We start from the raw sequence: 11,925 nt of genomic DNA, 5'->3' as shown, positions 1-11,925 counted from the left end.
GTAAATAAATGTATTGACAATTACACAGCTAGCTATCATCTGCCATCTCACTTAACAGCTCCGTGAGGTAGGAAAGTTAGTATCGCCTTAAGAGGCAGAGAAACTGAGGCGAAGGACTGAAATTCTCACCACTAATCTGTGTGCCACTGGTGAAAACTAGGTTTCCATAATTTCTCAATCTTAAATTCTGCCATATATTCTACCCTGAATCATTACTTATGCTGATTCATAAAGGTAATGTAACACATTGCTAAGTATTACAGTTCCTTTTTATCAAAACACTGAAAATAATGAGCTCTTTTAACTAGAATAATAGCTCTTCAAAATACTGTCGTTGTTTGTCCATGTTACTAAGGTCCTTTCAAGTCAGTTTATATTAAAGTGCTTAGTGGTCAATTATTTTCAGTCACCTGAATTCAGACGTTACATAAATTCCTTCAGAGAAATCAGCTGCCAAATACGAGCAGCTTATGTCCATAAAGGCCATAGCTCTTTTTTGCTGCAGTCATGAAGAATTTCACTATTACTGCCAAGATTTGACTGCTAAAGCATAGAACTGACTAGTGCAAATGCTTAGGCACAATTTTGATTAAAACGTATACATTCTTTTTCTGTGCAGAGGCAATACAATGGCATATAGCTTAGTCCATCAGCAGGCATTCCAGAGAACCTTAAAAAGGTGCATGTCTGCAAAACATTTGGCAAAAGAACAAAACAAAGGATCCCATATCCTGTTTTACAGCATAGTACAATTAAAAAGAATTGTCCAACATGTGTTTGGAGAGTGTACTTAAAACCAACAGAGCTAACGCATCCGTTCTGCTGATACTCGGCCTACCTCCAGAATTCTACTTCAAGTAGGGTAAGGCGTGAGCAGTGTACCACCTAGCAACAATAGCTAATACGTTGCTTCATCCATATTGTCATCACTGCCAGCACCAAAGTCATCTCCATCTTCAAAATATGAAGAAATGTAGTCATTTTCCTAAACAAAAGGAAAAAACCATCTATCAACTGTATCTGTGGAGGCAATTCATGAAAGAAACACGTTTTAAACTGCACTTGAGCACCCACGTTTTGAAACAGTAATAGTTTTTTCTTTCCTTATTCCTTGGGAAAGAAGAAGGAAAATACTGCAATGAAGTTCTGATATCTATGAAAGAAGAGGCATCACTGTTTTAGTCATGAAAACAAATAATTGTATGTATTGATTGTGGCAGGACATGTTCCTGCTTGCAAGATCTTTTTTTCAGAGCTCTTTGGGAGTAACAAATCTAAAACACCCACTTAAATTAACTACAACACAATGTAGTGCAACAAAGAGAATTAATGTAATAATGCCTCTCACTACAACTCTCCCTCAGCATCAGAGAAGCTAGGGACATTTCTTTCACTGACAGCCAACATGCTCCTCGATGAGTGGGATCTGACTTTGTGTAAACAGGAAAGCTAACATTATACCTCTTCATGCTCCTCTTCATCATATTCCTCTGGTTCTTCTGCTTCTTCATCATCTTCACCTTCTTTGTCTTTTGTTTTGTCTTTCTCATCTTCAGATTTTTCTTCTTCATCATCCTTCTTTTCCAACTCCTGTCACAAGGCAATCTCCTTTACAAGGTAATCCCATGTTACAGCAACAGCATATCCTCCACGCTACCATAATGTTACGCTGCAGTGAACAGCGAGACAACTAGCATAACAATGTTGTGCAAATGTTGTTTGTCAATATTTAGAACAACATGATGTGAAGCACAAGAACTTCATAAGGACTTACTTGATCAAGCATTAGCCATCGGACCTGAAGTCTAAAAAAGTATGTCTTGTGTAAGAAATTGAGATGATGATTCCCCTTTACCATCCACTGCTGGAATAACTGACAGTAGAAGGCCATGTCACACGTGATGAAACAGTACCACATACTGTATATAATAATGTATCTGTGCCAAACAACTGATGGATCACCAAGAGAAAAAATAAAAGGCTGTTTCACCTTTAAGCTTCCCATTCCCACATGGTGGGTAATCACCTCCAAAACCAAGGTCACTTTCCTCCCAAGTTTCTCTTTCTGTGTGCTTCTTCCCTCTCAACTTACTAAATTGTTTAATTTCCAACATCAGTAGACTGGCAGAACAGCAATAGATTTAAACGCACTGGCACCAATTCCTCCTTCAATAAGCTCTAATAGTAGCTCTGCTGTTCACAATTAGGCTACATCGCTACCCAGTGAAGAACAACCAGTTGTTGTGTTCAGAGTCAAACAGGAGCAAAGAAAATAGTTTCTCCACAGCCAGGCTCTATCCTCCTCCTTCTCCCAACCAAGGCTGCTCTGGTTATTCCATTTGGTGCCAAAAAACATACTAAGGGTTTTATTTTCCTTCAGCAGTTTCTATTGTACAATTTAGAGGGAGTATGCACATCTTACCTCAATTTTTTTCAACACATCCAGATTACTTTTAGGCTCAGAGCTTTTTGCCTTTTTTGGTTTTGCACCTGCTGAAATAAAACACATCACAATTATTTTTTTTAATATGGAAGAACACAAATTCTTTTCTTTTACTTGCTCTTAAGAGCTTACACCTTGAGAATGCCATGGAAATCCCATACCATCTGTATTAAAATTACCTTAGACTTTGAGCTACATCATTCATGCAGGTGTAAATGCCCCATTTATGTAAGTGATGCCTATAGGGCCAGTCTGAAATTCACTTTGAACAGACAGTTGACCAAAGGTTTGGCCAAAGTATGATGTTCAGCTTCACAAAATACTTTTTGCCCACATACTCGCAATATGCTAAGAAACTAGAACAGAATCTCAATTGTTATTTTTCATCATCTTGAAAAGATAAAAACGCATTAATGTTACTAATGTATGCAACACATTAATGACAGCTGGGTGCTTCAGGTAGATAGACAAAAAAAAGGCAGACAGCAGAGTTTATTAGCTCCAACACAGTAGGCATGGTTACTGCAGCTAGACGGCTTTTGGACCACAGTTGGCTCTCATACAGTGAGTCCACAGTGCGTATTTTCACCTAGTCCCCTGATTCTCGAACACCATCTGTATCAAGTTACTCCCTACAATCCAACCTCATTATGCTATGTAACTATATGGTGGAGTGAAGGTAAAAATATCGTTCCATATACCCAGGTAAGAGCTACCTGAATTGCAGCACCCTAAACGAAGGGAGTAGCTGCCCCAGTTCCAGGAATGCAGTTTGACCAGTAGATGAGGAGAAACAAAGAGCTCTGTACCGAGAGAGCCTTTAGAGAGCTCTGTGAGACATGCTGTTTCCATGATGTAACTGTCTTTCAGTTCTGCTACATTCAGCACAATCACATAAAACTTGGAACATAGGGCTGTACCTACCACAGATTAGCTCTTCTCAGCAGGGTAAAACTGCCTGTGTAACGTGCCACAGAAAGAGAAATAGTGTGCATCAATGGAGGGGATATCCTTTCTGGACTAGATAGTAACCCAATGTGGTTATGTATTTCATCTGGCCTAATACTTAAAGGAAGCAGAACACTAAGAGCTGCTAAGAAGACAACTGTATTTTGTCAAAAGCATTTGTCATAAATAACATTCAGTTCATTTCAGTGTTTTGCCTAGGAAGGGATTACGTGACAAAAGCACTGCATGGAGCTGAGGGGAGTCAAGCTGCTCTGTAATAACATATGAACAGCGTCAAAGCAAACACATCCAGAATGAAGTAGGGTTTTAAGGAAAACAAGTGGAAAGTGCGATTCAAAATTATCATTTCTGCACAAACCCCTGCAGGCTTTTAGAGATAATGCCTATAGAATAAACAGCCTGGAAATGGAAACAGGCATGCAAGATTTTTCCCTCAATGCTGGGCATCTCCGGAGCTTATCATAAAATTGGAGACACTGACCAACCGTTAGTAGAACTTCAAGCAAAATAGCTCCTTACATCCATGCAGCTTTCAGGTGCAATGGAATACAATCTAATCTTTCCAAATACACGTTCTCACGATACTTGGGCTTAAATGCATACACCTGTTTGCTATATACCTATGCATATAGCTGGCCTACAAGAGCTGAACCCAGTCAACGTTTCGTTTTTTGGCTTTTTTTTTTGGCAGGCACTGCTGGTATCTAGGATACCGTGGTCCACAGCCCAGGCTAAGGGCGGGAGAGATGCGGAATTCTACCCGAAGTTTTGTCACTAAGAAGGCAGGTGGTCAGGTCTTAGGTTAAAACGTTCAGGGAAACCAGAAAGGGGGAGGGAAGAGGTGTGTAGAAATGAAGCTGTCCCTGTACATGTGACTGTGTAGTGATCCCGAAGCCGCTCCTGCAATCCACAAAGGTAGAACGGTAGGAAGGCTGTTTGAATTTCGGTGCAGATTCTCTTGACTCCCTCACCTTTGTTCCCCTCAGTTATAAAGTGTCACCTAAGATGGCTGTCCTCAAAATACAACAAAGATACGTACCAGAAGGGCTAATGTGTCACTGATCAGCTATTTACAAACCTCCTGAGTCATATGACTTTTGTATGCCCTCTGTGTCATCAGGATTCCCCCCAAAAACTAAACACACGTGATTTTTGCTTTTAGAGAAACCTATTTTTTTAATCCAATCAAATCCGATGGTCAGCTGATCTTTGCCATTACAATTATGTAAGAAAATGTACCTTTAAAAGCAAATAGAGAAACTGGCACAAAAGAAAGAGGAAAATTCCCCACAGTGATTCTCTGTTTACGATAATCACAACATCACTGTAACCAGGAATAATAAATCGGCATTTATGATTTCATTGGCTCTTGGGGAGCTAATTATAAAAGCCAATGCAGTTTCTTCTTTTGAAAAAAAAGTAGGTATGTACTGGTTTCATCTTTAGAGATTTTGCCAAGTAAGTAATTTTCATTTGAATCTTGCAGTCTACCTTTAGTACCATGCTTCTCAATGACGCTCTTAAAAGGAGCAAAGCTTCCAGCTGAGCCAGTCTCCATGACTACTGCACATTCCCTTTTCTTTTTCTATTTTATCCTTGAACTGAAAAATGACACATGAAGGACTTGGACAAAGAGAACAAGAAAGTAAACAATTATATGTAACAGACAGCTAAATACAGGAGGCCAAGTGTTATTTCACATCAACAGAGCAACAGACTTCTACAGAGAACTTAAAATAACAGTCATGCATACTAGAAAACACTTTGAAAAACAAATACACGTATGATGCTGTGTAATAAAAAAGTTTTTTCCTGTAAGAACAACCAATACCAGCTCCAACTGCTGTTGAAGGATCTGGTTCACAATTCTGCAGAAGAAAGCTGAAAATAAACAAAAAAAGTAAAACCAGGGAAAACAGAAAATAACCTACATTAAATCACATATAAAAGGCTTAAAAAATGCAAAAGTCAACCAAATCATAAACAAGATAATTGATAAACCCAAAAAATAAAGGAAATCTGACCCGCTGGCTATTCATTGAATAGAAGAAGGGTGAGTGTTGACTAAAGATACAAACTTTCAAAACAAAAAGTTTTGTGTTTTTTTTAATCTTTCACTGTTACATATCTGGTATGTTAATATGGTACATCAATATGAAAGGCAGGAAAGGAAGATAAATCTGTTCCAGTAAGATAAAAGATCCTACAGAAGCAAAGCAAAAGCCACAAGAGACAAACAGACTAGTAAATTATTTAGAAAAAAATCTGCCAAAAGCCCTGATTATTTGGACTATTTAACATTTCTACCATATTTTTTTTCCCTCACCAGCTCCAGTATGTCTTCTATCGCCCAACTAGCGTGTACTAAATGCTTCTTAAAAATATATAAAATACCTTTTTTGGTCTTTTTCTTTGGCTTCATCTCTCTTGGGAGTCTTCTCCAATCTGTACAGAAAATAGCTTTAACACATATGAATGATGATTTACAGCAGTAACCCTCCCCCTGCCACCCACCAAGGAAAAGTAGGGGCCCCTGTTGTGCTTGATCCTATTTACATGCACGCTTAAGTGTTTTAGCACACAACAGTTTTATGGAATTCTAGCTGTATTTTAGATTGAGGAAGTAGAGTGAGGACTGGCATTTCACCCACTTAATGACAACTGGCATCTGCCCAAAGAGATAAAAGTTCAGCCCTTCCAGTGGCCCACATGCCCTTCAATTTACATTCTATAATTAAGTTTGCAGTAGTGAGCTATACAGATACGGTTGTGGAAGTTTAATGCTATAAAATCCAGCTACCTGTGACTGAGACATCAGGTTGGGTTATTTTTAGTAACACCAATGTTTGTTCCCAGTTCAAAACTGGTTATCTGCATGGCGAGCAAGGAAGAAGGGAAGCGAGAGTGAGAGCTAAAGCTTGCATTTTTGCTGCAAATCAGTTGTTTCTACTGAGTAAATAAATAAAATCAGATTTTGTTCTTTTTCTTTTTTGGACAAAACAATACTTCGCCTTGAGCTGAAAACATGCAAAGGGCATAACCCTCAACAAGGAATATATGACTTGGTAAGGATTTGCATACTTTTTTATTGCTTGAAAAAAAATGAATCAAACATTTAAAAAAGCAGAACATTTCACAGGTTAATGAAGTATTAGTCTTTGATAATCTCAGATATTACCTGGGGTCCAGGCTGCATGCTCCTTTTCACTGTCCTGGTACTTTTTACTGTACCTCTCAATTGCTATAGAGAAGGACGCAAAGAGTTATTGAATTCAATTAATTAAAAAGGCAATCCAGACACTGTCCTTGATATTTTCCTGTAACTAAACATACAGTGTATTTTTTTAATCCCACATTGAACACTTTCTTGTGCTGTTGTCAAACACTTAAAAAACAGTTTAACGTCACTACTTTCAGCAGTTCTCATGACAATTTCCAGGATTAATCATTTGCTAAGTACTGGCAAGACCTGGATTTTATATCCCCACAAAAAAGGCAAAAACCCCAAATATTGCTTTGCATTTTTGGGGTATCTCCTTTCAATCAAAACACTCCCCCACCCCCCAAAAAAAAAAAAACAAACCTCCAAAATTATTATAATTTATACTTCCATCCTTGTAAAGCATGGAAACATAAAATGCAGATATAGTCAGGGAAACTACATTGAAACATCAAAGGAACGCTAACTCTTCTGCTCTTCAACAGTTTCAACATCAAACCTTTGCTACAAAACCAGTCAGTAACATTTATCACCACTGTGCTAATCATAAAGAGTATCCAGAATTCCCAGGTCTCAGAAGGCTGCGTCTCAGACTGATCATGATCAACTCCCAAGACTTTTAAGTACTTCTGCAATGGCAAAGCTTTGCGGCATAACAGATGTGTCCTGAACAGCAGCAACGTATTTTAGTCCATTTAACCTCTTTCCAGGCACAAGAAATAAACTGAGAAATTCACTGTAAATAATACAGTAGTTATGCAGTGTAAGTACATCCATTTATACTACTGCAAAAAAAATTTCTTGTACAATCTCTAATGACAAAAGCAATATCAAAACTTAAGTATTTTTAAATCAGTCCCATTTTTTCTTACCAAATTAGCATGCCCAACTGCAAAATCCACTTAATGCAAAATACTGATTCTGACTGCAGTAATAACTCGTTACCCAAACATGGATAATTTTTGTGGGTATTGTACAAAAAATGGTAACAAAGACAGACTGTGACCTTTACAGTCAAAGACTTCTAACATACTCACCACAGAAAGGGAGAAGATATCAGAAATGAAGCTCAATTTTAAACTTAGTTATGACGAGGGCAAGCAGAAGACCTACTTAAAACTCCGCAACAAAGAGCTTGCATTTAAAATGACAGTGTCTCAAGGGACATTTAATGTACGTGGCCTTCACAGATGCTGTAGGAAACTGTCAGCACAGAGAGGGAAAAAAACTAGTAGTTTTGATTTCAGCTCGAGGCTCTTCAGTGAAGAATTAATTGCTGATGCCATCAGTAAAAAACTACATCTGACTGACTCTCGCCACTCACAGCTAATGAATTAATTCCAAACCACTGCTAAGGTGAGTCACCCAGTCACAGCAGATATACCTACAGGAAAAATATGAATGATTCATAGCTTACGAAGACAGGAAATTAGAGAACTTAATACAGAATAAGCCTGCTACTCACTCAAAATGAGTGTTGAAATGAATGATGAAAATCTATTCTATATGGCACACTAACGCATCAAAATTGCCAGGTAGTATTAGACATGGCTTTCATTTACTACCTGAATAATGAAAGATAGCTAGCTATGTCCTAACTAATTAAAATGTTTCCCTTCTCACACTTCAAAGGACCATTTGGCTCACACGTGTTGTGCTGAGGGTTTACAACAATCCATTTGCTCTTGTAGCAAAGCCAATTTAAGAAGTTCCTGCCCACAGTCCCCCTCCTGCCTCTCTGCCTACCAGATGTTTTGATGAAATACAGGGGAGGAAAGGGCTGTAAACCAGAAAACAGAAAATATGAGTTAAAAATAATTTACCTTGGGGGAAGAAAGTGATCTTCTTAAAGCTAGGCCACTTCTGCTACATATTGCAGTCCCAGAACACAACTGCATACTGTAACTGAGATTAAAGCAAGCTTTTTAAGCTGCAGACCACCACTGATGTAATTATACCCCACCCCTCAGATGAGGCATTTTTGTACAACTAAAGGTTCAGTAAAAAGTTACCTCAACTTACAAACTTACCCTTGGGGAGACAATGAGGACATCTGAAGCATTATTTGAGTCTACCAAGTGGCTGTCTGCCTGCTTACCCTGCAACTGCCAGTTTTTGTAGAAAAAGAGTCTTCAAAGCTGGCAGTTCTATTAAGGAGCACACTCAGCAACAGAGAGAGAACACTCCACCTCAAAAAGAAGGCTGCAGAAACAAAGATGATTTTGAGGTGAACAGTAAGAATGATCACGAGGCGAAGTTGGAAAAGAGAGATAATATGTTCTCATACAGTGACTGGTTGCTTGGAAATAACCCTGACCGGCTCTCAGGCATAGCAGCTTCCTTTTTTGTGCCTCAAACGGAAATAGCAAACTTCAAGCCTGACAAAGATCAAAAGCACAAGCCTCTGGTGAGATGAGAATCCAGAGATTGAAATTTGTTTACTCAGAAGATGAAAGCGGAGATGTGATAAAGAGTAATTTGGAATTCTTCTGCCATCACAAAGGGATCTAGAAATGAAGATCAGATCTGTCCTCCTTGCCTCATAACCAAGGTTTTACCTGGCCGCACCGTCAGGGTCCACCCTGGGCCGTCAGCTTGTGCTGCACTACAGCTGCCTGCTGTGTCCCGGTGACTGCTGGGCTCCAGCTGCAGGTCAGAGGAAATAGTCTGCCTTTTGTGAGCCACAACGTCTGGTCAGCAGTGTGTTCACTGCTCGTACTGCAGAGTGCTGCTCCGTTTTAAACAGTGCTTTAGTACAAGAACAAGTGGACAATCAGTAAGGTGTGTTAATCAGTGTTACATTCAAAGCCTAATAAAAAAAAAATTGCACACAGTCTCAAAAACCACTTCACCACAAACAAAAATTAACAAAAATTCAGAGGGGACTGGACTATGTACCTGTACCGTATCTACATCATGAATATTCAGTCAGAAAATATTCTGACAGTTTTGGGGTGGAAATTAAACCTCACGTCCTAGAGTTCAAGTTGGCTCTCATTATCCAAAATCAGCACAAGATAGCAAGGAAAACATTACCCAGTGTTTGGCGACTTCAGGTTTCTTAAACATTTTTATAAAGCTTTTTACCGACTGCCTATTGCACTGACTGGGCCTAGGGACTGACACATGTGGCATTTCCTAATATGTTGTATTTCCTATTTTCCTGTAACAGCACTTACCATTTATACTATTCAGAACAAGCACCCAGGAGGATGATAGAACTAGGCAAAAATCACTAATGAAAAGAAGCACTCCTCACAGCAATAACCTCCTGTGACTGCTAGATTTAAAATACCCCCACAGCAAGGTAAACAGACATTAAAGTCTTCCCACCCTGCTCCCCTTTCCTTCTTTCCCACTAGCTCAGTTTTCTGACCAGGAAGCTTGGATTTTAACAGTATAATGACGTATGACTGGATGTCAAGAATAGCAGAGCATTTATTATTATCAAACAATAACAAAGCAGTTAATTTTTTATTACACATAAGCAAAAGACATTCTTAGGTCAAGTAGAGTAAGATCAAGCTTTGGCTTCTAATCCAGCTCTGCTTCTGATGCAAACCTCAGTAAATCACTTTAGTGATTTACTAGTTAAGATCACTAAAGTAAATGATCACTAGTAAAGATCACTTTAGTAAATCCTCAACTCAGCCTTCGTATTTCAGGTGACTTGTCAGTAATACTTACCAACCTTTCCTGGATGGACTTAAGGGAAAAAAAATTAGTACCTTTTATAATGTCCAGCTACTAAATATAACATTGGTTGTTTTAAGTATGTCTTTACACAATTAAAATGGAAGTTGAATTTCAACACGAGTATTTACTACAGATCTCTTTGCTCCAATGCAAAGGTTTTAGGGTATTTTAACATGTAGGAAATGTTAACTAAATTTTAACATGTAGAACTAACTAAATGTTAACTAAATTTTAACATGTAGAAAATGTTTCTCCATTTTAGCCTGGAGAAAAGGAGGCTGAGGGGAGACCTCATCGCTCTCTACAACTACCTGAAAGGAGGGTGTAGCGAGGTGGGTGTTGGTCTCTTCTCCCAAGTAACTGGCGAAAGGACGAGAGGAAATGGCCTCAAGTTGCGCCAGGGGAGGTTTAGATTGGATGTGAGGAAAAATTTCTTTACTGAAAGAGTGGTTAAACATTGGACCAGGCTGCCCAGGGAAGTGGTTGAGTCACCATCCCTGGAAGTATTTAAAAGACGTGTAGATGAGGCGCTTAGGGGCATGGTTTAGTGGGCATGGTGGTGTTGGGTTGACGGTTGGACTCGATGATCTTGGAGGTCTCTTCCAACCTTAATGATTCTATGATTCTATGTAGAAATGCCTATTTCACTTGTATTGGTTAGCATGTAATTGAAAAGACTGCATATAGTTGGTCTAAAAGTTTCTTACTGTATATCAAATGGAATAGATGTTTGATACCTCTCTTTCTCACACAGTAGTTGCTTTGCAGTTGCAGCACTTGTGGGTGTGACCTACAGCTTCAGTAAGTGTAAAAGCAGAAAAATTCCCTACTATCTTAAGCTGCCAATTTTTATTCTTCATTATCAGTACAAAATACATCTTCAACACATGCATTTCACTACATCATCCTTTACGGAATAATTACTACTGAAGATATAAATAAAAAGCACACAAACAAACCTTCACGATCTTCTTCTACTGCCAAAAAATATGGCATTTTTTTCATAGTTCCTCTAAGATCTTGTTTTAAGGCCAACATGTAATCTTCATCTTCTCCTGTTTTCAGAGGCACTGGCTTATTGTCTGTACTCTGTACAAATTATGTTTATTATTTATAAGGTCTTAATATCCATCAAAACTATGCATTATGCTACTTTGCAAGTACACTTTATTGCATTCTGACATGCATAACTACGTTTACAACTAAATTTATACCTTTTATGACTTCACTGTATCTTTCTGCAAAAATTTATCAAGAAATCAAGGAAAAAAAGTATTAAAACTGTGAAACAGTCATTCATAGTCATGTTAAGCTCTTAATGGCCAAAAGCGTCTTCACAACCGCCTAACTTACTCAGAAACCATTGCTCCTCTCTTCAGTCAGAGTAGTGCTGGCCTTAACCTCTTCTAAAACAGTGTTTTAACTACATTATGATTACTCTGAGTGACATGGACACCCTTTCCATGACTATTGTCACAGACACAGGTTGTACTGTCATACAACCAGGTAGCACACAGGCCTTCACACAACCCAGTTTCTGTCAACTGACTTTAAATGAATTGTTAAGGTTTGGATTTTGGGGTTTTTTTTTGGACTA

At 38.5% G+C, this 11,925-nt stretch overlaps 1 protein-coding gene across 1 annotated transcript in view; it reads right to left on the bottom strand.

The window, feature by feature from the left end:
• Positions 1–232: 232 nt before the first annotated feature.
• POLR3G (polymerase (RNA) III (DNA directed) polypeptide G (32kD)) overlaps positions 233–11,925 on the bottom strand; it is a 15,416-nt gene continuing 3,723 nt past the window's right edge. The window contains 6 exon segments of the mRNA XM_009330303.1: positions 233–985; positions 1,462–1,608; positions 2,423–2,493; positions 5,807–5,857; positions 6,591–6,653; positions 11,288–11,417. Coding sequence (XP_009328578.1) covers positions 899–985; positions 1,462–1,608; positions 2,423–2,493; positions 5,807–5,857; positions 6,591–6,653; positions 11,288–11,417 — 549 coding nt within the window. The 3' untranslated portion in view covers positions 233–898.

Source organism: Pygoscelis adeliae, unplaced genomic scaffold (assembly GCF_000699105.1).
Source record: "Pygoscelis adeliae isolate BGI_AS28 unplaced genomic scaffold, ASM69910v1 Scaffold178, whole genome shotgun sequence".
Taxonomy (NCBI): domain Eukaryota; kingdom Metazoa; phylum Chordata; class Aves; order Sphenisciformes; family Spheniscidae; genus Pygoscelis; species Pygoscelis adeliae.
Note: the sequence above shows the minus strand (reverse complement) of the source record. Positions and strands in the feature narration are given on the sequence as shown.